The 26563-nt window shown below is 38.3% G+C and overlaps 4 protein-coding genes across 5 annotated transcripts; 3 read left to right on the top strand and 1 right to left on the bottom strand.

Annotated features, from left to right (window-relative positions):
• Positions 1-6972: 6972 nt before the first annotated feature.
• LOC105385150 (circadian clock-controlled protein daywake-like) lies at positions 6973-13543 on the top strand. Of its 2 annotated transcripts, XM_011555478.3 has the most exons (6): positions 6973-7122; positions 8971-9199; positions 10973-11103; positions 11524-11661; positions 11904-12058; positions 12904-13041. In XM_011555478.3, the coding sequence occupies exons 1-5, from the start codon at positions 7056-7058 to the stop codon at positions 12053-12055; spliced, it is 717 nt and encodes a 238-aa protein (XP_011553780.3). In that variant the 5' UTR covers positions 6973-7055; the 3' UTR covers positions 12056-12058; positions 12904-13041. The 2 variants fall into 2 exon arrangements, with proteins under 2 accessions (XP_011553780.3, XP_048485310.1); XM_048629353.1 differs by lacking the exon at positions 11904-12058 and having other exon boundaries at positions 12904-13543.
• Positions 13544-14142: 599 nt separating this feature from the next.
• LOC105389564 (3-oxoacyl-[acyl-carrier-protein] reductase FabG) lies at positions 14143-15231 on the bottom strand. The gene has a single exon (XM_011560696.3). The coding sequence runs from the start codon at positions 15062-15064 to the stop codon at positions 14300-14302; it is 765 nt and encodes a 254-aa protein (XP_011558998.3). The 5' UTR covers positions 15065-15231; the 3' UTR covers positions 14143-14299.
• Positions 15232-15714: 483 nt separating this feature from the next.
• On the top strand, positions 15715-17860 carry LOC125490360 (tubulin alpha-1C chain-like). Its single transcript, XM_048629351.1, has 5 exons — positions 15715-15840; positions 16270-16480; positions 16561-17033; positions 17131-17487; positions 17585-17860. The coding sequence occupies exons 1-5, from the start codon at positions 15832-15834 to the stop codon at positions 17840-17842; spliced, it is 1308 nt and encodes a 435-aa protein (XP_048485308.1). The 5' UTR covers positions 15715-15831; the 3' UTR covers positions 17843-17860.
• Positions 17861-18142: 282 nt separating this feature from the next.
• On the top strand, positions 18143-24867 carry LOC105385153 (cytochrome c oxidase assembly protein COX15 homolog). Its single transcript, XM_048629352.1, has 8 exons — positions 18143-18313; positions 18517-18674; positions 19924-20065; positions 20894-21026; positions 21758-21944; positions 22773-23034; positions 23285-23553; positions 24203-24867. Exons 2-8 carry the CDS (start codon positions 18519-18521, stop codon positions 24341-24343), a joined length of 1290 nt encoding a protein of 429 aa, XP_048485309.1. The 5' UTR covers positions 18143-18313; positions 18517-18518; the 3' UTR covers positions 24344-24867.
• The last annotated feature ends 1696 nt before the right edge of the window (positions 24868-26563 follow it).

Below are 26563 nucleotides of genomic sequence, written 5' to 3'. Positions count from 1 at the left end.
TTCAGAATGACTACCTGAGTCACTCCCTTTCGGCTTAGTATACCCTTTTTGCAACATTCTGTATATGGGAAGGTCCAATTTAAATGCAGTGTATGTGTCGCAGGCATCTGGTTTAATCTCCTGTTTGATTGAACCGCTAGCCCGTTCATTGGATGACGCTGCTTAGTTGTATGACTAGGCCGAACGTTGATTGCACAAGCGTCACAAAACGTCCAACTAGTTAGCTGACTTAAAATCAGTCAGGTGGTGAACAAAACAAATATGGCGTCTAACAGCTAACAGCTGACACAAAATGCACCTATATTGTTAGTTTTTTGCAAATAAATTAGCTTTAAAGTGCGTTATTTGTGTTAAAATAGTGTGACAACATGAATTTACCTATTATTACGCAGCGGGCGGATAGTTTCAAAGAAAAAATTGTGGCGTAACTGGATAATTATAAACAACAATATGAAGGTACGTTTATTGTTATTGTTTAGTTAATTTGTGAGATAAGAGCTTTGTAACATAGTCTTTTTGTTGACTCTTGTCTGGTCATGTTCACCCTAACCAGACATTACAAAGTTGCTATACTATATCCCATTCAACGACTCCGCTGAATGACGTTCAGTCAAGACGTCGAACGTTACAATCAACGACTTGACGAGTTGTCCTTTAGTCATACAACTGAATAGCACCATCCAATGAACGGGCTAGTGATTCAATCAAACAGGAGATTAAACCAGATGCCTGCGACATATGCATTACGAAGATATGATCTTATAGACCAGCGATGCACAGACCGCGGCCCGCGGGCCGCATGCGGCCCGCCGCCGGTCGGATACTGGTGGCCCGCCGACAGCAAAAATAATACTCTTGTACATTCGAAAAATATTTAATTCAAAAAAATCTTCGGTCATAAAAAAATATGTTTGAAAAGTACTCAATCACAGGCAATTCAAACAATTCCTTGATGACTTCGAAAGTGAATATAGGGATTTATTATTTACTGATTACCTGTACAGAAATAAGGTGGCTAAAGTCGTGGATTGACACTTGAACGATTTCTTAATTTCGAAATTCAAAACGACCGAATGGCGTATTGTTTAGTGACCCTGACTACTGAGCCGAAGGTCCCGGGTTCGATTTCCGGCTGGGGCAGATATTTGTTTAAACACAGATATTTGTTCTCGGGTCTAGGATGTGCCAGTAAAATGGCAATAGGCCCGCCCCTATTACATTGGGACTAACATAACACTGGCGAAAAGTGGGTGCAGCAATGCAACTCTGCCTACCCCGCAAGGGAGTACATTAGTACAAGGTGTGAGTGTTTGTTTTGTTGTTTTGTTTGTTGACATTTAAAACGACCAATATTTATGCAACTAATTCAACAAAAGAAAATTGCTGAACTTTTACCGCTGCATTGGTAAAAATACGTAAAAAGAGTTGCGTTTAAACTCTGCTCTGATGAAAATGTGCCAGCTTATTTGGTTATACATATGTGTGAAAAAACCTTTTCAGTGCTATATCGACAAAAAACAACATAAGTACATACAGACGAATTGAGAACCTCCTCCTTTTGTTGAAGTCGGTTAAAAAAATCGAAACCGCAAACGAATGTTACTATATAAAAAAATAATAAGAAAAAAAAGAAAGAAATAAGCGAAATAAATAAAAAAAGATTGTATTTAAGCACTAGGTATACAGTGCCACGCTTAAAAATAAAGAAATTCTTTTCCTTACATTATTATCGATTCCTTATTGCCTTTAATTACCTATACCTACTTCTGGCGGCCCGCCATCAGTTCATAATTTGTTCGAGTGGCCCCTAGTCTTGATAAGTCTGTGCATCCCTGTTATAGAAAAAAGATGAACGGAAAAGTTTGGGTGCGATGCATAAATAAGTAAAATGTCAGCCAGAACATAACTCCAACATAACTTGATCAATATTTGAAAGAAAGAATGATAAAGATTGCTTACACTCAACTTCTTTAAAATCAATTCAGTAATAACTGGCACGCCATCTAACTGCTTTGCCGTTAAACTCAATCATATATATAGGAGTGCCGACCGCCATAAACTACACAACAGTAGAAATGTGAGTTCATATGTGTATCGATAGATGGCAGTAGATAAAATCAATAGTGTGTCTTTATTTAGAAATTTTATAAAAATATCATTATTTAAAACAAACAGAAACCATTCATCAGGTGATCTAATAAGTGAATCGGATAAATCCCCTATGAATTAGCTTCAATAATTACTTACTTATATAGACTTTATTGCATCCTTTCTAGCCTAGGTAGTAATTGAAAGATACATTATTGTCAAAAATAGACTGTGTGGCTTACAGACAGTCCTGCCAGCTAGCAGTCTAGTGGATACTTGAACCCACATACTAGCAGTCTATGTAGCAGTGAACACTCGAATGGGTGATAACCAGGATGATTCCTGGTGCGTCACTAAAATAACAAGATACACATAAACAATCGACCCACTACCAACACGCGATTGCCCAATCTCAGTCATTAGCTCAACGCATTAAACTATAAGATCAATTATAGTATTAATTCACAATGATATTAGTTGACAGAGGGCTACGTGATACAACACATGGCACTGGTATTGAACTTGAGTGAATCCGGAATCATACCGGAGTGAATCGACCGATAATAAACCAAGCTTAGAAACGCGACTCATCCGATTTATAATATAATCGATTGAATAATCATACTAACCTCAATTAATCGTAGGAAATTGAGTCATGACTGTGCATGGAGGGAAAAACTAATGGCTGGACAAAACTGATCCACATAGGTATAACAAGGTATGATGGAACTTCAGTTTAATGCAATTGGGTAAGTTCGTTTGGTCATTAATAAGCTAAGCTCTACTAAGCATTTTATTTACTTTACTTTAAGGTTTAATGACGTTTTAAAAACTTTTCCAACTGGGTGTTGAAGCGGCAATACCAAATTTGCAATAGTAAACAAAAAACTTTGCATCTAGTAACAACAAAATAAAATTTAAACTCTCGTCTAACTTTGACTTTGACCTAGCAAGTCGGTCAATGTACCTCGCAATACATAAATCACTGTATTTATTTACACGGCCTAGATTGTAGAAACCTGTTTAGTCTCAAACATCATTGGAGGTGTACTTATTATTATTATTATTTATGATGAGTCACTACAATTAAATAACTAGTTTTAATCATATTAGTTTAATAAAATGGCCTAGCGGTTTAGAACATAAATAGAAACAGATAACATTATCACCGAAAATAGGTGAATCTTGATGTATGTTGTACATACATCTACTTAATAGCGTAATGTTGAATTATAGTCGTTACTGTCGTTAGAGGCCGATGTGTCGATAAAGGCTAAAATTCTCGTGGTGCTACATACACTATTGAGTCTGACAACGTTAACTTTACAACAAAAATCAAGTGCCAACTTTCCAACAAAAACAAGTGCCAACTCTAAAATTAGTTTATTAGGGTACAATAATTATTCGTTGTAATTAATAACAAAAACGTCGTATTTTGGCCGTTGTAAAGTTATACTCTTAAGGGTGAATTCGTCCAAACATCACGTTACACGAGAATAACTATACCGGAATTAAAATTATACGCGAGTAAATATCTAGGATAAGTACATTTGCATTCTACCAAGTTATACCATGATTAAATTGAATGAACGAGGAACGAAACTGTAATGCAACTAAAATAAAAATAGTTGCGTTTCAAAGCATGCAATAGAAATGACATGCCAACTTAGTTTGAATGGATTATAAAAGTATGAAATTGTTTATGTTTTAATATTTTATTCGCTGTTGTTATTCTGAGACTTTGCCTTTTAACGTACTTTTGTTTATGTTTTGACAGATGTGTTTATATGTCATTATGACGGTTTTCTAATCAGCTGATGTGCTGCCGCCATTACAAAATTACTCTCGGATAAGCTCGTTACACGGTCAATTTTGGCGGTATAACATTTTATTCTTGGGATAAGCTAGTTATCTTGGTTTCAGGTTTGGTAGAATGCAAAATCTGCTTACTCGCGAGTAACTGGTACTTTACTCGTGAGTAAAAAGTTACTCGACGTTGGTCGAATCCGCCCTAAGTAATATTCAATCTATTAATTTTACTTGCACATTCACCTTAAAAAAAGTCTTATGTTATACCCATTCGTTCATCTATATTTATTAAATTTCTCTAAAAGTTATCTAACTCTACTTAAGGAAAGGCTCTCTTATTATTATGGCTAAGTATCTTGACACATAATTGCCTACACACTTAAAACAGTGATACCAGAAAACCCACCACACCACATTAATGATATGCTATCTCCGTCGGAAAGCCTGACTTTCTGGAATAGCTACGTGCCCCGAGTCAGGTGCGCTAGTAGAGCCTCCGCGTGACGTCACAGGAAGTGCGTCAGAGACACACTTTGAGTGGATTCCTTTGACGTCATGTGAAGAGAGGTAGTTGGATAGAATTCATAGAATATTGTTGTAAAGTGGAAGTTTAGATGTTAATATTATAAGTTCTTAGTTCTTTTAATGTATTTTTTGAGTATTTTTGGTGTGTGGTGCTGAAAAACGTAATAAATAATTTCTAACCTTTTTAAAATATTTTGTTTAGTAGGTACAGTTTGTTCAGTCGATGAAAATAAGGGATAAGTACCTAACTATAAAACTTTATAATAATATACATCCTCGATGCAAACATACACTATTTATACAAATACAGATACTTTCTATAAATTTACAGCACTGTTATAACTGAGTGTTTTGCGATGTCTATGATTTGTCAATAATTTTTATTTGAAAAGTCGTAAATGCCTACGGGGACCAGACAAAAGTAAAAATACATTTGCATGAATTATACACAAATGTGACGTATAACATGACGACACAAGATCATTACTCAGTAATAACGAGTCGAGTCACAAAGCGGCTTTATATTAGCAGAATTAACATTCCTCATTTGTAGCCAATAGTGAGATGTGATCGTCAAAGAAATTACTTATTGAATAGTAATTCAAGTGTATTTTATAGGTAGAGACTGATTTATGCTTGTTCTATGTACTTCCATTATGTGCTACTTACCTAATAGTAAACTAAACTAACTACAAAAACGAATACATTATAAAAATATCCTCGTGTAGGTTGATTGGGATAAAATGCTTTTAGCATGAAGTCCACCTGATCGTACCCAAAGTATTCCTCCTTTTTTAAGTTATTTAGTTAAAATATGTATAAATAACAAATCCTTACTAATATTATAAATGCGAAAGTAACTGTGTCTGTCTGTCTGTCTGTTACTCTTTCACGCCAAAACTACTGAACGGATTTCAATGAAATTTGGTATATATACGGTCTAGACCCTGGGAAAGAACATAGGCTACTGTTTATCCCGGAATTCCCACGGGAAAACTTTTTAAGGCGAAGCGAAGCGCGCGGGAACAGCTATGTTATATAAATTACACAACTCCAATTCATCGTATTTAATACTTCTGACAATGTGATAAATAGATTTATAGAAAGTTTTTATGATGTATGGAAATTAATGTATTAAACAAAATCTATAATGATACATCAGGCACTATAATGTACTTACATAAAAAAACTATCTAGACACTCATATTAAATGAGAAAAGCCAGTAAAATTAATAAGAAGACAACAATTTTAGTAATTTGCTTTCAAAAATGCTAAAGGACTCTACTTCACCCTGTCAAACAGAACTTGGGAACAAAAGAATTCAACGTGGGGCGAAAGCGCTGCTCCAATAATAAAGATCTTTGATTCTTCACATTGTAATGTCATTGAATTATATACTAAAGTTAGGAGCGATGCGTTATGCATTATTGATTGGGTTTTCAAAATTTATACTCGTAGGGTTTTAAATGTGTTTTTTGCGAGATTTTGGTAAAATATTCTTTAATCAATACACATACTACTTAGGAGCTTATAGTGCCAGCTTTTATATAATATTATGCTTTTCTAGGTATGCTACCTATGCTTTTAGGAATAGTAATTAAGAAAAGTAGATCCATGCTGTTAAATTACAACGTTTACTACGTTGGAAGTTACTTGCATGTCTAGCTATATCGCGTATCTAACACACACGCACTCACGCCTTGTACTAATATACTCCCTTACGGGGTAGGCAGAGGTGCATTGCTGCAAATCGCGTATCTACTACTGTTATTTGTAAAAAAATAAATACAAAACATAATTTCTAATAAATGTAATGGAGCTGGCAGATGTTTGAACTTGTAACTGCCGAATTAAAGTTGTTGTTTACACGTGTCACGGAAACTTTTACTGGATTACGGTATCACAAGTAGCTAGTCCACTTTCTATACATATATCATTCAAAAGTAGAATATATTAAGGTGATGGTAGGATAAATATAAATATCCTATAACAATATAATTTTGTACACTTGTTTTATAAATAGTTTGTTTGTATGCACGCATTTGTAGAGTAGGTAATAGTAGTTATATAATAATGATAGTTATAAAATATATTTAATTAAAGATCGAGTACATATTTAATTTACGGTGCAAATATGAAGTCTCTTTTTGTTTGTGAAGATCCTGATTACACATGACTATTGATTTTCTATAAGTTCAACTAATGGTCATCTCATCCGTTCACCAGTATCACACCCCCTATCATCCACCGGCAATAGCTATTACATGTTGTTTGATCATGGTTTATTTACAAACATACAAATTAGCAATTCATTTTGTACCATAATTAGTACTTACAACTATTTGTAGTACAAATTGTAAACAAAAATACTTCGGTAAGGGCGGTCCTACACGCAAACTAACAACCAGTCTATCTTGACCTGCACCCAGCTCAAATATACTAATAATTAGGAACAAAATGTGTGTTGAAAGTTTTCATAGAGCTCATGTAACACTGGCGGGTATCCGAGCTAGGAGGTTGCGTAAGGTATAAATGCGAGTGGCACGGTGATCCAGGATCAGTCCTATTCGAACCTCCTTTGGAGTGCCGGGAACATTTAGTTCTTATTTATTTAATATTAATTTTAAGCAAAATGCGTGTGCAGTTGTGTGTGTTGGCGGTCATGTGCGGCGTTGCCGGCATTTCAGCTTCAGCTATGCGTGAGTTCTATTAATTGATAATTTTGGAATCGTTTTATATTTTGTCCCTTAGTAGCAATTAATTTGCTAACTTTGCTAAAAATCAAAAGCGCAAAACATTAAAAGCATGTGTCAAATGTTACAAATCCTCTAGGATAAATGACCACAACATCCGCTCTTATAACTATGTATACTTACAATAAGTAGTACCTAGACTCTAATGATCGTCACGTCGTAAAGAAATTCAACTACTTAGAGGATAAAAATAGCATTATGTAACGGTAGTAAATAAGGTAAAAGTTATGTCAATAAGCATTGTCAGATTGAATGGGTGAAGTACGAACCGACTTGGTCTTCCTGCATCGTAGTTCAAGGTTCAAATACATAATTAACAAATCGATTTCCGTTCTATACTATGTTCAAAGGAAGATTCTAGTAAATGCAATTTACCAACCGGAAAAGTTTAATGATTTCTAGAGGAAATTGCAATGGATAGGTAACAATTGGTTAAGGTTAAACTACTGATTATAAGGTTATGAACTTACCCACACTGGAGTTATTATGTAATATATGAAAGCATTTCATTTCTGATTTAGGTGCCTACATAGGTAGGTAAAATCAATATGGGAATTAATGGGCTTTTAGTAACGGCAATATTTTTTAAGTGTGTGGTTTTTTGCCTGCATTTGTGAAATGGTGGTAGAGTAAAATTATGTCTATCGACTATTTAATCGAACATCAAATTTATGAAATCTCTCAACTTTCGGGTCAATTATCGTCCTTAATAACGATTAGGTACTAAGTTACTTATAAAATATAAGTAGGTATATTTAAGTTTGGGGCAAAGTTAGCTACTAGTGGGGGGTGGGCGACACACTGTGGCCGGGGCTGACCCGCGCGGCTCTGTGCAACGAATTTTCGGTTTTCCGTCCTTGGAGACCGCGTCGTTCATTGCTGGGTGATACCCCATAACTCAGTAAATAATTTATTTTAATTAAAATCGGTATATCTATTTAAATAACTCAAAAAAAAAGTTGCGAAATTTTGACATGTTACTGATTTGAATTGGCCCGATTGAAATATACCACTGTCGCCCAGAAGTGACCGACATGGCGTGGAACGTGTTAAAATTCAGAAATGAGAGCATTTTTTTTCTGGGTAGACTCGTCATTTTTGGTTATACCTATCTTTAGGTATTTCGACACTTTAGTTTACATTGAAGGTACAACTAAATGCTATATGTTGCCAGAAGTGTGTGATCAAAAACTGACAATACTCATTGTGTCGTATGCTCCACGAATATTTTAGTACTTACATATATATGTGAACCGTATTCGATTTCTTTGTCGTTATTCCATTGTCTTGCAAAGTGGAGCTCTGTATGAGCCAATGAACACTTGAGCTACACCCAAATGTGAAATATGACTTGGGTAATTCATGTCTTACAAGTACCAGTCTATCTCATAGTCGTATCAGTGTCTATGTCACTTGACTACAATGCCCTATGCGAGATATTCTATCCGGAATCAGATTATCTATCATGGTGGTAACAAAAGTATAGAACCACTTTGTTTATTGCTCCACTCTTCTAGCCATTATAATTGATAAATTTACTAGAAGAGCACCACATCACAAATAGTCCAACCTGGTATTTTTTTAATGACAGTACAGTCCCCGCAGCACGGATCCGTTATCTACGTAAATAAACACTGTGTGATTGGTGGAATGCACATTAATGAGTTTACCGACGACGATAACCGACCCGTGCCGCATGCCCAGAATAAGATGTAGTTTGTAAGGATACTTACCTCCACGTATAGACGTATGCATAGGCATAGAACGTGCTCAATCCCAACCTCCACCCCACAGCGCCATTCTTCACGGCCTGCTCCGCGTCAGACCCCGGCCTAGACTCGTGCATCGAGGGCGTGATCCGGGCGGGCGGGCGGCGCTTCACCCAGGGCATCCCGGAGCTGGGCATCGCCACGCTAGACCCGGTCCACCTCGGCACCGTGCATGTGGACAACCCGGCGCTGAAGTTGACCTTCTATGATACCGTGGTGACCGGGCTTGGAGGGTTCAGGATTAATGCTTTTAGGTGAGTTTATTTTTATTAGGTATAACTATGTTTTCTTACGTTTTGTTACTTTCCCTTCCCTATGCACGCGCGACAAAGATACCTTTTTATATATATGTCGCAGGCATCTGGTTTAATCTCCTGTTTGATTGAACCGCTAGCCCGTTCATTGGATGACGCTACTCAGTTGAATGACTAAAGAACAACTCGTCAAGTGGTTGACTGTAACGTCCAACGTCTTGACTGAACGTTATTCAGCGAAGTCGTTAAATGGGATATAGTATAGCAACTTTCTAATGTCTGGTTAGGATGAACATGACCAGACAAGAGTCAACAAAAAGACTATGTTACAAAGCTCTCATCTCACAAATTAACTAAACAATAATAATAAACGTACCTTGATATTGTTGTTCATAATTATCCAGTTTCAGCACATTTTTTCTTTGAAACTATCCGCCGGCGGTGTAATAATAGGTAAATCCATGTTGTCACACTATTTTAACATAAATAACGCACTTTAAAGCTAATTTATTTCCAAAAATAACAATACAAGTGCTTTTTGTGTCAGCTGTTCGCTGTTAGACGCCATATTTGTTTTATTCACCACCTGACTGATTTTAAGTCCGCTAACTAGTTGGACGTTTTGTGACGGGTTCCGCTCATCTCGCATAATCTTTATTGACCAAAACTCATTTCGCATAACTCGTATGGTCTAAACCTTTTTGGCCGAACCATCACCTTGCCAAGACTTATGTGGCATAAGGCTCGTTTCGTCTAAAACTCTTTAGGCACAATCTTTAAACACCTAAGTTTCGTTTGCTCAAATTTATGTTCGTCTATACCTATGTATAATCTTGTTTCTCCTAATGTTATCTTAATAAATAATATATTAAGTATGTAGTAAATGTACAAATTGAGGTATTTTTCTCCTACATCCCGAAAATCACGATATTGTATGATCAAAAAATCGAAAGTTAACGACCAATATAATTATTACAAACCCCATGAGATCGAAACCTAAAAATAGGTGCGACGGCGAGCAAAGCGAGGAGGAGCGTGTTAGGTGCACATGTTCATCAAAACCAAAGCGGAGCGCAGCGAAGCGGAGCGAAGCGGAGCGGAGCGTTTTCCAAACAGCGGAAACAATACAAGGTACCAGTTTGCGCTATGTAGGGAGACGCTCCGTCAAAGTTAAAGCCAAACGAATATTATTACTTTGTATAAACCTATGCCATAGCATTATTAGGCTATTCAAGATTTGGCCATACCATTATTAGGCTAAACAATGTTATGCGAAATAACTTTTTACTAAACGAGATTTATGCCATACGATTTTCGGCGTAACGAGACTTTGACCAAACGTTACTATGCAATACGAGATTAGGCAAATAAATCTTATGCCAAAAAAGGTAGAACCTTTTGTGACGCTTGTACAATCAACGTTCGGCCTAGTCATACAACTGAATAGCGTCATCCAATGAACGGGCTAGCGGTTCAATCAAACAGGAGATTAAACCAGATGCCTGCGACATATAGATAACTAGGTATGTAATGTTAAACGTAGCTGTTGGCTATAAGGACCACATATTTACTGACTAGGTATAACGGACGTTATACCTAGTCAGTAACTATGACTACCGCTGGGACATTGCATCTCTACGGTATTTTGAAGCAAATATGTAAATTATTTCTTCCTAGCTCCTTGAAAAAACTCACATTATTTTATTTACGTTGCTCCATCATCAACTATAACCACCTACCAACCATATAACACCGACCCCTCTCTCCCCCCAGGATGTACAACTCGGAGGGCCGCGCGACGCTGGACTTCACGTCCAACGTGACGCTGAAGGCGGACTACGACATGGAGGGGCAGCTGCTGATCCTGCCCATCCGCGGCAAGGGACAGGCCAAGATCAAGATCAGTTAGTATACTTACTTATATTTAAGTAGGTATGTATGGAGAAGAATTGGAGGATAGGAGGATAGTGGCCAGTGTCTCTACTACCTTAGTTACTATCATAAGATTTTGACAGAAATAGTATGAAAGTAACTACCAGTCATTGGCCAACTCTCACTCTCCAGGTCAAGATATTTTATAAACCTTACTATCTTACCGGGAAGGAGAAATCAGCCAACATCTATAGGAGATAATTTTGTAGTTACCAAAGATTCTACTTCTCTTATGAAGTATCTGTATGTTTGTGTGTAGGTGCTCCTAAATGAGATCTAATGCGTAACTTTTTGTGCGAATGGCGCTGACTCTCTAATCCCCTAACATCTCGGTCCCTCTCGTCTAGTCTCGAATCCCTTGGAATAATAACGTCCTTTCTCTCTCCCCACAGCGAACCTGAACATCATAGTGAAGTACCAGTACTCGACGCACGACGGGCACTGGCGCGTGGACAGCTACCGGGACAGCTACAAGATGGACCGAGCTCAGTTCAAGTTCACCAACCTGTTTAATGGCAACAAACAGCTCTGTGAGTTTCTTATTAGAGTTCTTTTTAGGTTTATATATTTTAGAGTAGGGTGCAGGACAAAAATCACATATAGATACTTTCAACCATTTTATTCCTCACATAGTTACCCACGTATGCTTTCATCAATAAATACAAATTACCTAGCGTACTAGTTACGTAACACACCTACAGATTGTATTACTCTCACAAATCATAAACAAAACAAGTGACAATCAGCACTAACTATACAACATTACTTTCAGCGGACTTAACAAGTAGGTTTGTGAACGAGAACTGGCGGGTGATAATGTCCGAAGTGGCCCCCCCGGCCATCAACGAGATCACCAGGCGATGCGTCAAGGAGGTCGAGAAACTCTTCACGGCCGTGCCTTCTTCTGAGCTCCTGAGGCCCTGAATGGTTGGAGAATCTTGTTTATCGTTTGACTTTTATGGAGCTTTTCGTCTGCATGTCTTGTTTTGGTTTCTTATGGTTTTCATTTTGTATTCTTCAGCTGTTTTCGTTTTCGTTGTATCGCTCTATTACATACTCTTCACTCATGACTGTTAGCTAACACCTCCTACGTATAATTGTTACTGTATCATTCATAAATCTACTTACTTACTAATAACTAATTCATAATAAACAAACATAATATTGCCAACATCATTATAAATTATAACAAACTACCGCAACTCTTCATTCATCAAACCACCACCTACCTACTTATCTTCCTCGTCAAAACACATTATTTTTATAGTTATAGCTACATACCTATATAGGGTAAAAATTTATCAGTGTAATGCCCGTCGGCAGGTATTTATGTAGGTAGGTATCCAAGATACATGGACAGATGACCGGAATTACCTACGTTACACTGATAAAATTGAACCCTGTATAGCTACGTAAAAATTCCAATGGCATCTATTTCATCAACAAAACACTATCATAATGTATGTCTTCTTCGCATGGTAGGTAGTTAACTAGATACGTTTCAAAGAAGTGGCTGCATGTTACTGTTTACATAAGTACCAGTCTAACTACTAGGTATGCTTAAACTAAAACTAAACTAGTAGGCTAAAACTAGTTGCGATACTGAATTTACTTCTAAAACAACGTGGATGAGATTTCGCAGCTTACCTTATGTCAGGCATCGCATCGTAAACATCACTCGTATGACTGTGTTTACTACTAACTATGCGATAGTTTGTCATGTTGGAGTGGCCGGCCACAATGACCTATCCTCACTGTCCTATCTCTTCCAGCGGACACGATCCACACGGTGATCAACACCAACTGGGAGCCGGTGATGCACGACATCGCGCCCACTGCCTTCCAGCACATCATCCTCGCCTGCGTCAACGAGGTCAAGAAACTGTTCCAAGCCGTGCCAGCTAAAGAACTTCTTAGGCCTTGACTGTGTTTTGTTTATTCGGTAGTTATTAGAGTGATATAATCTAACTATTATGTAGGTAAAAGCTACAAAATTGGTTCTCCTCAGTTTTCCACACTGGCTTTGTGCACACTTTTGACTATTTTGGGGAAGTAAATTCCCATTCTTCGCCAGTGTGCATAAAGCTAATGTGACGAACTGGAAACAACCGCACAAAGTCTAGACTAGGAGCCCAACTTATCCAAACACAAGTTTCCTGAAATGGTCACTTGTTTACAGTTTTCAACGTTGTTTAAGTTTCACCTTCTAGAGTCCATTTAACTCCTGAATAAACTTGAAGAGAAATCATGCTGCAATAGCAAGCCAAGGGCGATCTCAGACTTTCTGCTATTGAATAATTTAAACGCCTGATTTTTATGTTTAGCTACAAATCACATAGTTGTGTTAGAAACCTAATCGTTTGAATAGAGGTAATCTTAGGCGCTATTACGCTAACTACAGTATCAGGATATTAATTTCCTATTTCTCCTGTAGGTCCTTCTAAGATACTAATATGTAGTACAGACTTATGCAATGTTGCTTCATTCAATGTGTCCTTATGCTAGGCTTCGGAAATATCACACAATACCATGTATTGTAGCTAGTTAGTTACTATTATTTATTTTAAGTTTAAACAATAGGTGTAGGTAGGTTACGCAGCAGTTCAACATTAATTAGATATTTTGTAAAGTGAATTAGCATAAATTATATTAATAGCAGTTTAACCTGTAATTACCTGACTGGAAAGTGTTAAAATAATAACTATAATACCCAGTGCCAGTTACGAAAGACCAACTATTATCATTTTCATATCAGTTCCCAACAACTGTAGATGATAACAGCAACTAAACAAATATGAATTGAACCAGTTATATGGTTGTGTAAGTTATGTAATTCTTATGCCAGTTTGAAGAGTGTAACATGAACCTAGCTTTTGTGTCTTATGGACTGTTACTGACTTATCAATATATGCTACTCTCTTAAAATGTTAGTACAATAATTAGATTTAAGTTGTAAAGTAAATTGTACAGTGGATTAGAGATATTTTTTAATACAATATTAAAAGACCACATTTAAAATCAAAATAATGGTTTAATTTTTAAGTATTTGCACTTATGTAATAACAGAGTAAATATTTCCAAACACATAAAAAAGTTATAATTGGTTGATTTTACCCTTAGGACTAGTATTGAGTATAATAATATGAAAACATTGTTATGTACTTTTATTTACCGGGGGCACATAGCATGGCGACCACCGTCTACTGGCAGACTAGCTCCTGTGATGTTACTGGCCATCTCACTAGCCAAAAATGCAATAGTATTGGCAACTTCTTCAGGCTTCCCCGGCCGCCCGAGGGCATGAGTCTCCTTGCTTCTCTCCAAGAAGGCCGCATACTGCTGCTCATTCAAACCACCTCTCTTCTGAAGCTCAGTGAGAATGACGCCAGGGTTCACACAGTTGACGCGAACGCCTTTGGGGGCTAATTCCAGAGCAACACACCTTGTCAGCTGGTCAACAGCTGCTTTAGAGATGTTGTATGCGAGGACACCAGGGAAAGATCTGATGCCGTTGACGCTGGAGACATTAACAATGTTGCCCTTAGTCTTGAGAAGATGGGGCGTAGCTAACATGGTAAGGTAGTAGATGGAACGCACATTGGTGTTCATGAGGCGGTCGTACTGGGCCAGGCTGGTGGTCTCGATAGTTCCGGTCTCAATGATCCCGGCATTGTTGACGAGCACGTCTAGCTGCCCGTAGTGGTCTATGGTCTTGTTGACGATGGTCTCGATGTCGGCCTCCTTGGTAAGATCAGCGGGCACGAGTAAAGGAGCGGTTTTCTGGTCGCAGTCGCGGCCCACCTTCTGCAGGTTCTCGAAGTTTCTGCCGGTGAGCGCCAGGCGCGCGCCGAGCCGCGAGAACAGCACGGCCGTGGCCGCGCCGATGCCGGAGCTCGCACCGGTTATTACAACCACTTTTCCGGCGAAGTTCATCCTGATGGTTCAAATGTAATAAACTGAATGCGGTGTACAATGGTTGGCAAGACAATCTCGCACTTACACACTATCGGTGTGGTCACAGTGTGGTGTGAATTCGTTATCACTTTATAAATACAATTACAGTGCAAAAATAAAATATTTCAACTTGTTTACAAGTTTTGGAAAACTTTGATAGGGGTATATGTTTTCTATGTCAAAGGCCACAAAGGTGAAATAAATTCCAGTCATGGGATTGGCACTTTTCTGGGTCCACCAATAACAGCGAAGGAAATATGAAAAAACCTCATGACAAAACCGTCTGATTGATTGTAGAAAACAGACTGAGTAGTTTGACAGTTGTCAGTTTATGTCAATGGTACGTCATCTAAATATTCATACAGACCATTTCATTTTAAATGTTTATTTTGAGGACTTTCAGTCGATTATTTCGATGGAAGCAAAAGATTATGGCATTATGATTATGGTTATTTATTTATTAAACTCTGCAGTGTTGTAGTATTTTATAGAATCCATCGCTAAATATATAAAAATGTTATTAAATTCTTCCTTTAGCGCTTTAGGTTAAACGCGCGAAATTTTAAAGTTTTTGATGTTTTGATCTGTAGTCTGGCTCCTTGACTTGTAAATAAACATGGTCTATAAATATGATTACATAACCATGTAATTATTTTTACACCAAAAAATCAACTAGATTCTATAATGTTTAGGCAGGCATTCTAAATTATGCAGTGATTTTTTACGAGACATTATCATAATTCGTCATGGCCGGAGTGAGTTTATTCATAAAAGTAGAGTTGTAAACTAGTGGATAGTGATATTTCTAAAAAAACCTACTGTGTCCAGGATAAGCGTAGCAGAGCCGTCTTAGTAGGCCATTACATACAAGGAGAAAGGCAATTAGTATACTACACAGTGGGTCGTTGTCGTTATGGCATATTGAGGCTAATTTGGACTAACTATAGTTATTCACATTTGCCTTAATCCTGACGTATAAGTACTTCTTTATCCTCGACCACATTCATAAGTCTCATGAACTCATCATACACGCTCAGTGGTTAGACTACTTAAAAAACACCTATGTATGTGTACCTACATAATTAACTGCTTACCTACTTAGTTACCTCGTAATAGTTTCTCCATCAGAGATTCTATTAGTGATTCATCTAAATAGGTAGGTACATGACTGTATACCATTTCAGAAAGAAATTATCCACATCCACATTGGGCAAGCCGGTGTGCAAGTCGGCAATGCGTGCTGGGAGCTCTACTGCTTGGAGCACGGAGTTGGACCCAATGGCATCTTAGCCTACCCTCAGCTGGAGTCCAGCTGCAATGCCTTCTTCAATATCACTGGAGCAGGAAAAGTTGTACCCAGAGTGGTTATGATCGATTTAGAGCCAACGCCAATAGGTAACATGCTCTTTTTATTGACAAAGTACGATTGATATGGCATCTGATGACCAATTTCTTCTTTCATATTTCTCATTCAGATGAAATACGAACCGGTACCTACAGGCAGCTATTTCACCCTAGTTCTTTAATAACTGGAAAAGAAGATGCAGCAAGTAACTTTGCTCGTGGATATTTTGGAGTTGGACGAGAGATAATAGATTTGGCTCTCAATCGGGTTCGCCTGGTTGCTGAAGATTGCCATAGCCTTCAAGGGTTCATCATCGTCCGTTCTTTCGGTGGTGGAACTGGATCGGGATTCACATCCTTACTGTTGGATTGTTTATCGAAACATTATGGCAAGCTGTCCAAGATTGAATACGCCATCTATCCAGCTCCGAGGATATCGCCAATCATAGTAGAGCCATACAATGCAGTGTTAACTACTCATGCATGTATGAATTATGAGGATGTCTGTTTCATATTTGACAATGAAGCCTTGTACGATATTTTAGCCAGAAATTTGGATGTTCCACGTCCTACATATACAAATTTAAATAGACTTATTGCTCAGGTAAGTACCTTAGAACGAAAAGCGCCAAAAAGATAAATTTTCCCTTTCAATTCATTTATTTAGTTAAGTACCTAACTACATATATCTTTATTTCCAGGTACTATCCTGCATGACAGCATCAATACGATTTGAAGGCTCCATGAATATACAGTTGGTTGAATTCCAGACTAACTTAGTTCCCTACCCCAGAATTCATTTCCCACTGGTGACTTTCGCTCCCTTCGTCTCCGCGGCCAGGGCATCGCATGAATCGCTCACAACTCAGCAGCTCATGATGGCGTGCTTTGAGCCTGCAAACCAGATGGTAAAGTGCGACCCACGGCAAGGCGCCTACATGTCTTGTTGTCTTTTCTTCCGAGGTGATGTCAGTACGAATGATGTGAATGCAACGATAAACCAAATAAGACGGATGAAAACTATAAAGTTCGTAACTTGGTCTCCAACTGGATTTAAGGTAGGTTCGCAAAATAAAGCTGCGCCTGCACTATGGGTACCGTTATTGTACCATATTGAGTGTATTCGTATTGTACCACTATTAATTATTATTTCAGATCGGTGTAAATTACCAGCCACCAACCACAGTGCCAGGAGGAGATCTAGCTGCCTTACATCGAGCACTGGTGATGGTATCCAATTCGTCGTCTGTTAGAGTAGCCTGGTTGAGGCTGTGTAAAAAATTCGAACTGATGTTCAAAAAAAGGGCATTCGTCCATCATTATGTTGGAGAAGGAATGGAAGAAGGGGAGTTTACAAGTGCTTTAGAAAATGTTAAAGCTTTATCAAATGATTACAAAGAAATGGAACTATAAATGTACAAAGTGAATCAATGAACTGTTTTATTTATTTGAATACCTACTTTTCATAGCTGATTAGATTTCAGACGCACAAGATAAATATAAAAAATATTTATTCGGTGTTCAGCTCAGGACCACACACCAATGCAACGCCCCGGCCGGCGGCCGTCGTTCCGTGAAGTTGATACTTAGAATAAATATTGTCTCTGACTTGTATTCTTGTTTTGTATGGCACTTGTAGTCTCTGACTTGACTTTGGCAGATTCCCTTGTCATTTTGACGGATATCATTATTGTCGTGACATGACAGATGACAGTGACAGTTTACCTTGCTTTGCGTGCTATTTCAAAAAGTTACGAAATAATTGCACTTTATTTACAAAATATTGAATTGGTGAGAAAATATCTAAACCTGTAAACGCAACTACCTTGAAGAGCTAAGTGAATACTCCCATAAAGTTCAGGAAGATCCTGTAAATACGTTCCGGTAAGTAACAAAACCCACTCCCATTTTATCTTTACCTGAAAAATACCACTTATCACTTCACATTTTAGGCACTTTCCAATCGCATCCAGAAGTTTTTTTTCATCGATAACCTGTCACCTCTGCACTTGACATCCGCCGTAGATAGTGTACACTTCCAGGATTGGGGTTTAATTCATTAATTCATTTTGTCGTGTGTCTTGTAGTGATGTGGAGCGTGGGTCACCTGTGTCGCTGCGCGGGGCCGCTGCGGGCGGCGGCGGGGGGCGCGGGGCGCGCGGGGGGCAGCCTCGCCTCCAGGCACCTCATCACCACCTCCAGGACTGCAGTCAGAGTTGGACACAACAATGTTAAAGTTTCTAGGGTGAGTGTTTTGGAAAATAGTGTCAATTGAACATTTCTGCCTAATTCCCGATTCTCATGTTAACCAGAATTTGTTTGAGACCATGATAAGAGTCCCTTTCAGTAATGTTTGATACCTATTACTCAAATTCATAGTAATCCTGGTGAACTGCCTATGGTGTTATGTGAAAGTACAGGGTATGCTGATGTGTATGGTTTTTATTTTCCACTTTTGATACATTTAAACCTTTACAAAGATTTACAGGGTGTAATAAGGGTAATTAACTATTAACGACGACTGAATGGCGTCGTGGTTAGTGACTCTGACTACTGAGCCGATGGTCCCGGGTTCGATTCCCGGCTGGGGCAGATATTTGTTTAAACACAGATATTTGTTCTCAGGTCTTGGATGTGCCCGTAAAATGGCAATAGGCCCCCTATTACATTGGGACTAACATAACACTCTGGCGAAAAGTGGGTGCAGTAATGCACCTCTGCCTACCCCGCAAGGGAGTACATTAGTACAAGGCGTGAGTGTGTGTGTGTAACTATTAACTATGCAATCATATCAAATAAATGATATGCAAAAACCGTACTTATTTCATATATTAGTCAAATAAACAAATCCTATCTATTAAATTTAATGGAATTACATAATATCAGATTGTAACATAATCTGCCATAATCAGCCTGTAATTGTCCACTTCTGGACATAGTTTTGCCCAAAGAGTCCTACATCACTAAGTCATGAATTGAGGCATTGATGTTATGTTACTGTTACATAATGAAGATTAATCCCTGGAGTCCTTATCTCTGTTCTAATTAAATTAAAAACAATGACCATCTGAGTTATGCAATAAATGATTACAAAGATACCTAAACTTTTTATCAAATTAGTTTTAAGTTTGTGCATTGCACAACCTGGCCTTTCTGGCTGCTCTTATGGTCTATGAGGTGTCTGGCATTTGTTGGGCCCAAATCTTTCAATACACCTGAGATTTACTTTTAACTGCGCATCAAATAAACATAGTAGCTTTTGTAAAAGACCATACACTAAGTAGAGTAGATTTTAATTAATGTATAAATTTGTATTGTGGGATTCATTTCTCAGTTTAGATAAACAGGGCACTTGCACTGTCATAAGAAATGTGAAGTTTTGACTGAAAGTTTGTTTTATAGTAAAACTTTAGTTCTCCTTTAGGAGCTGATTTTATTTGATTCAATGAACACATTCAACATTGTACCCTAATCCCTCTCTCGTTTTATTCCAGTTAAGCGAGCTACTCAAGTCAAATGGCATATTCGTCCGGCTCTGCTCCTCAGCCCCGAAGCCAGCTCCAGCCAAGACCTCCAAGGTGGTGGGCTACTGGCTGCTCGGCTGCTCCGGGATGGTGTTTACCGCGGTGGTGCTAGGTATGGTGGCTGGATACTTGGTCCTTCTGTATAGTATTTACTATATCATTAACCTTGTGCTTAGTAGTTCGGATAAAACTAAGTAGGGGTGTGGGTTATGTTATTAGGTTATTTATTTTATGGAAAAGGATTTCTTTACAATTCAAAATGTTGATAGAGAAAGAGAAGCCTGAAAATTTAATTTACTTATGGGTTATTTTCAGGCATTTTCTATTCCAAATCTAATGATACTGACAATGTTTGAGTTTGAATTTGATGGTTGAATGTAGGTCTGTACTTATTTATGGTAGTGGTTAAACAAATGTGTTAAGTTTGTGATTTTAAATTAAGATTTAAAAAAATGTGAACTTATACTGTGCTAATAAGTATTAATTTAAATATTCTGTTACTGGTCAATGTGATATTGATAATTCCAATAAAGACTTATTTATGGAAATCCTGGTTTTCTTTGCACCGAAAACAATAAGCTTAGGTACTTAACTTCCAAGGAAAACTAAACTTCTTATCATGACGGTGACAAGAACAGGAGCTAGACTAGGGTTTATCACCATTCACCAGGATTAGCCAGGCATTCACTCTATATATTAGGAACAGGTGATGTGTCACTGAGATTCATAGGTTATTTAATTTAACATTTTCCCAGCAGGGTAACCTCTGTCAGCAGTGTTTTAGGCAGCATGTTCATAGTTTGCTAGATTTGCCCTCACTCCACGCTTACCTAGTAACAGTTTGCGTAATAAGAACGTATCCTACAGACTGCTAGTGTAGACTGTACTACTATAGATTCACAAATGATTGTAATAATATTAATCCCCATCCCCCCGCCAGGTGGCGTGACCCGCCTCACGGAGTCGGGGCTGTCCATGGTGACGTGGAAGCTGCTGGGGGAGCGGCTCCCGCGGACCGAAGAGGAGTGGGTCGCGGAGTTCGAGAACTACAAGCAGTACCCTGAGTTTAAGTAGTGAGTGATCTTTTTAACTTTTTGCTGAAATCCCTGCTGGTTAAATGGTGGAAATTGTAGGTACTTACTTGGTATCATTCGAGAGGCCTTGGGTTCAAATTCTGGTGTGTACCGAAGAATTCTATTTGCTCTTAAAACAATAGAAATATCGTGAGGAACCTGCAATATGTGTAATCTACTAAGTGCACTGTACTTTGGTAGGTAGTAAAAAACGGTTATACGGCTCACGACCGACCACGTGAATACAAATTGATTGCGAAAATCGGGTGGCTCGCTTGTGAGTCACCTCTGACTACCCCTTTGGGGATTTCAGTTCTTTCAGTGAGCACAGTGACATCTTACTTAGTAACCAAACAACCTTGACCTCCAGCAAGAAATCATGCTCTCCGAGTGGATCCGGTTAATAGAGTTCCTTACTTACAAATAACAACTTTATCTTGACACTTGAGCAAGAAATAGAGATTCTAATTTACTCATATCCACTTAACCTTGACCCCCAGTAAGAACCAAAGCATCACCCTATCGGAATTCAAGTGGATCTGGTTAATAGAGTTCCTTACTTACTCATTACCACTTAAACTTGACCCCCAGCAAGAACCAAAGCATCACCCTCTCGGAGTTCAAGTGGATCTTGTAGAGTTCCTTACTGATAACCACTTAACTCCTACCCCTCAGCAAGAAAGAAAGATTCTAACTTATACATAACCTAACCACTTAACCTTGACCTCCAGCAAGAACCAAAGCATCACCCTCTCGGAGTTCAAGTGGATCTGGTGGATGGAGTTCGCGCACCGCTCGTGGGGCCGCGCGATAGGTGCCGCCGTGTTCCTGCCCGCCGCCTTCTTCTGGGCGCGAGGGTTCCTGGACAAGGCTATGAAGATTAGGGTGGCGGCGTATTGCGCCTTGGTTGGGTGTCAGGTGAGTTATAGGCTGTTTTGTTTGATGAAAAAATATTCGAATGTATAGTAGAATAGAAAGCTATAGATGGCATCCAGTGGACTGCTATACTTAGGCTGATGATGGCCGCCTTCTGGGCGCGAGGGTTCCTGGATAGAGCTATGAAGATTAGGGTGGCGGCGTATTGCGCCTTGGTTGGGTGTCAGGTCAGTCACTTTATTGTCTCCATTAGCCATGGGGCCATTTAATGTCGGCTATTTGTGGGTTGAAAGAGAAGGTTTTCATTCCTCGCGAGTGTACAAATGAAAACACAGTTAAAGTATACAAGGGCGGCCTTATTGCCAAAAATAAGTTTTATTGATTGATAAAAAATTGTGCACTTTGGATGCCTTCTTCTGGGCGCGAGGGTTCCTGGATAAAGCTATGAAGATTAGGGTCGCGGCGTATTGCGCCTTGGTTGGGTGTCAGGTGAGTTGTAGTTATATTTGATTGTACACAAAACACAGTATAAACGTACAGTAAAAGCATAGGATCGGAGGGTGGGCGAATTGCCAAATAGCAGTTTTATGGATTGATGAACTTCAGCCGCCTTCTTCTGGGCGCGAGGGTTCCTGGATAAAGCTATAAAGTTATGGGTGGCGGCGTATTGTGCCTTGGTTGGGTGTCAGGTGAGCTTAAGGATTTTTTTAGAAAATTTATTAGATAAAATTATACTTTATCTGTCATGAATAAAATAACATCTATGCAATTCCAACGCCTCAAAGGGGACCTAAAAAGGGTCTTCTACGCATTGGTTAATATACATGATTTTATTCCGTCTATTAACAATCTTCTCTCTCTTCCTTCCAGGGTCTAATGGGCTGGTACATGGTGAAATCCGGCCTCGAAGACCGTTTCCAAGGTCCCTCGGACGTGCCCAGAGTGTCCCAGTACCGCCTCGCAGCCCACCTCAGTTTAGCCTTCATCCTGTATACAGGCTTGCTAGGGGGTGCTCTAAGAATACTCCGGCCGATGCCCATCAGTGCGACGATAGCTAAGCTGAAGGAGTTGAAGGGAGTGACCGGGTTGGCGCACGCTGTTAAGGCGATGGCGTTCTTTACTGCCGTTTCTGGTTAGTATAAATGCTTTTGATTTATGTTGCGATGTGAAACGAGGTTCATCATTACCGAGGAGGAATCCTAGAATTGCATGCCATTCTCCATTCTCTCTTCTTCCACAGATCTACTACACAGGTTTGCTCTTTGACTCAAGTTACTCTTTCACTCTAATTTCACCTCTTTGTCCTGCTGTCAAATGTGGCCTATTGTGTTGACTCTTTACTTTGTACACTATGTAATCATCATCTACTTTCCAATTTCCAGGCGCGTTCGTAGCCGGCCTCGACGCCGGCCTAGTCTACAACTCCTTCCCCAAGATGGGCGACAACTGGATACCGGACGACATTCTCGCCTTCTCGCCCGCGCTGCGCAACTTCACAGAGAACCCCACGACCGTGCAGTTCGACCACAGAATACTCGGCACGTCTACACTCGTGGCCGCGTCTACTCTGTGGCTGCTGGCGAGGGGCAAGCCATTGTCGCCCATGGCTAGGCGGGCGGTTAATTGTGTGGGGGCCATGGCTTGGATGCAGGTTGGTTGGGGTTTTTATTAATTTGAGATTGTGTGGTGTAACAGCGATATGTATTGGTCTGTGGGTCTTTGGCGTTAGCGGCGGTCATGTTATCATTAAGCTACTTCATTTGAAGCCGATGCTGGATGGCATAATTTGGGGGATCTATGATTGCTATAGTTTCTATGTGTTGTACTGACTACGTATTTGAAATTATAATTATGGGGGTTTAAAAAAATATCCGTCTCGAAGGACCATGAAAAAGCTTAATAGCATCAGTTACCTGGATCGCTAGTAGCAATACAATACGTTATTGCCAAAGGCCTTGCCTTACTTATTTGTAATTATTTTAAGAAATAAATGTAATATATTAAGTTATTAGGTTAGGTATTGTCATGCATGTTGTGATAGCCTGTAATTGGGTTTACACTGAATCTTAGTTGTATTTTTTTTCGTAATATTTGTTTAGTGTACGCCTGTTGGCTATTGTATATTTTAAAATAAATAAATAAAATAAAGGATAATCACGGAAAAAAACTTCTAACCCTGATATAGGTTGAAGGATAGTGACATAATAATATGCCTGATATTGAAAGCTATTTAACAACTGAACACTGCTTCTCTATCGAACTCATACTCATAAACAAATCTAATAATTATTTCCCCCCAGGTGGGTCTCGGCATCGCCACGCTCCTCCACTACGTGCCCACGCCGCTGGCCGCGTCGCACCAGTCCGGGTCACTGGTGCTGCTGTCACTCGCCATCTGGCTCACGCATGAGATGAAGCTGCTGAAGTATATACCCAAGTAGAGGGAGGGAGTGGGGGTAGATTCGGAGTTGACAGCGGAAGACAGATGTTCGAGTAATTATCGACGTCCTTTTTTTTCGACAAGCACGCATGGTTACCTAAGGTACATTCACACTGCAGTCCGTTTTTAATGAGGAGGTTCTCAATTCGTCTGTACCTATGTATGTTTTGTTTTAGCTCCATACGCCATGCAAATTCACGTTAGGCATACATAGTGGCGCCTCTAGCGAAAACTAAAATGAAACTTAACATAAAATGCATGCAGAAGAAAACTGAACTGTAAACTGCTAGGCAGATCCTCAATGTGTGGTAAGTTTATAAAGTTTCAGATTCAAATTGTGTTTTTTGAGGCTTTAGTCAATCCATGCTCAATAAGCAGTCATTGAACTACCGAATAGGAAGTCTGTTATTTATATATTTAACAATGCATTTGTTTTGCTCATTTATTTAATTAAGACTGTAACTTCTAAGTTTTATTGTAAAAGATATGAGAAACAATGAAATAAATACCTTTGTTTGTTATTTCCACAGTGATTTTATTTATAAGTAGATATACCATTATACCTTCTAACATGATATGATAACGGCCTCATTTTACCCGTAGGTTATTTTGGACGGAAAAATTGGTTAACCGCTGGCGCTATCACGTGATAGCAATATTTGATATAAATTAGGCCCATTATATTTACGGGAATAAAAATGTAGCATTGATTAACAGGGTTATTTAACGGTGTTTTTTTACCGTTGAGTTACAGTTTGACTCAATGGTAATAAACACATGAAATGTTTACAAAAGCTAAAATTATGTTATGTGCGCGGTTTAAATTAAAGTTACTTTAATATTAGCCTCTTCCGTATATCTACATAAATATAAGGATGAACATAATATTCAATGTTATAAATAAAACCCCTTAATTTTTAAGTTCAGAGTTTATATAAATACCATATTTTCACATTTCACCTATAAAAATAATCTCAAACACTAACTAAAACATATTACAGAATGACACGTGAAGTTAACTTTTACATGCATAGTTAAATATTACACAAAATCAATTGTATTGTACAATGAAAGGGTAAATAAAACACGACCTATTTGCACAATTTAGAAGTGATTCTATGTTTAGGAAATGCAGATGTGAGATGGAGTTAAGGCATCTTAGCGGTTCTAAAGCGATAGTGCATTCGTAGTATCAATAGACAGATTCAAGCGCAGATTTTCACAAACCAACTATAATTTTCCATCATCGTCACATTAAATCTGACTGTATTAGTAATTTCTTGCGCTATGCATGTCTCCTCAAAATTATAGTGATAGCCATTTCAATTAGATAATTAAGTAACGGTTCTGTGAAACAATGAACACACTACGAAGTCACTAACCCCTTAAAATTGCTAAGGAACCATAAGTGGGATCTATGGATCGGCCTTTTGATCAACCAGTAGTCTAGTAGGTAATCATGTCAAATAATAAGTAATAATGGTATCTAAATATGGCAACTGTAATAAACAAGACATCTAATTAGAAAACTTTTTCTCTATAATATCCATGAAAGTATTTCATATATTTTGTGCAATTTTATATGTTACAAATACATTTTATACACAGACATACGAACCAATCGGGAACAACCAACATAAATGCAAAATCATGTATTTAATCTGGCTAAATTTATTTCACAGTAAAATGTACTTTCATAAACCACAGTGATATGCCAAGCTAATTGTTGTCATGTTAACAAAGTATTATTATTATATTATCTTGCATCACACTACTACTTACACATTAATGATTATGAGCTAATAATGTGTTATTTTTCTTCAAAGGGGTTTAGCAAAGAATATTGAAGAAGTTGACTGGAGATTTTTTTGCTAGTCTAAATTCTTCAACTTTGCTTTAGAAATATCCTGAAATAATATTATGTTTATTTTAAAACTCCATTAGATAAGTATACAAATAATACGGCCGATGAAAATGCATAAATTTTTAAAGCTACAATAGAGGCGGCTACAAATACATTGAAATATTTAATTGAACTGGCTTCTCCATTCGCTCAATGTGAGACAAAATCGATGAACATTATGTCTAAGTAACATCGAACCCAAAAGGTTTGAAAAAATGGGACAGATGTTGGACTTATTAGTTGTTTTGTTGGTAGTTTCCAAGTGTTTCTACACTTCCATTTTTTCTATTATGTTTAGATCTTGGAACATTCCTATCC

The sequence above is a fragment of the Plutella xylostella genome, chromosome 23, assembly GCF_932276165.1.
Source record: "Plutella xylostella chromosome 23, ilPluXylo3.1, whole genome shotgun sequence".
Classification (NCBI taxonomy): Eukaryota; Metazoa; Arthropoda; class Insecta; order Lepidoptera; family Plutellidae; genus Plutella; species Plutella xylostella.
This window is presented reverse-complemented; position numbering and strand designations above follow the sequence as displayed.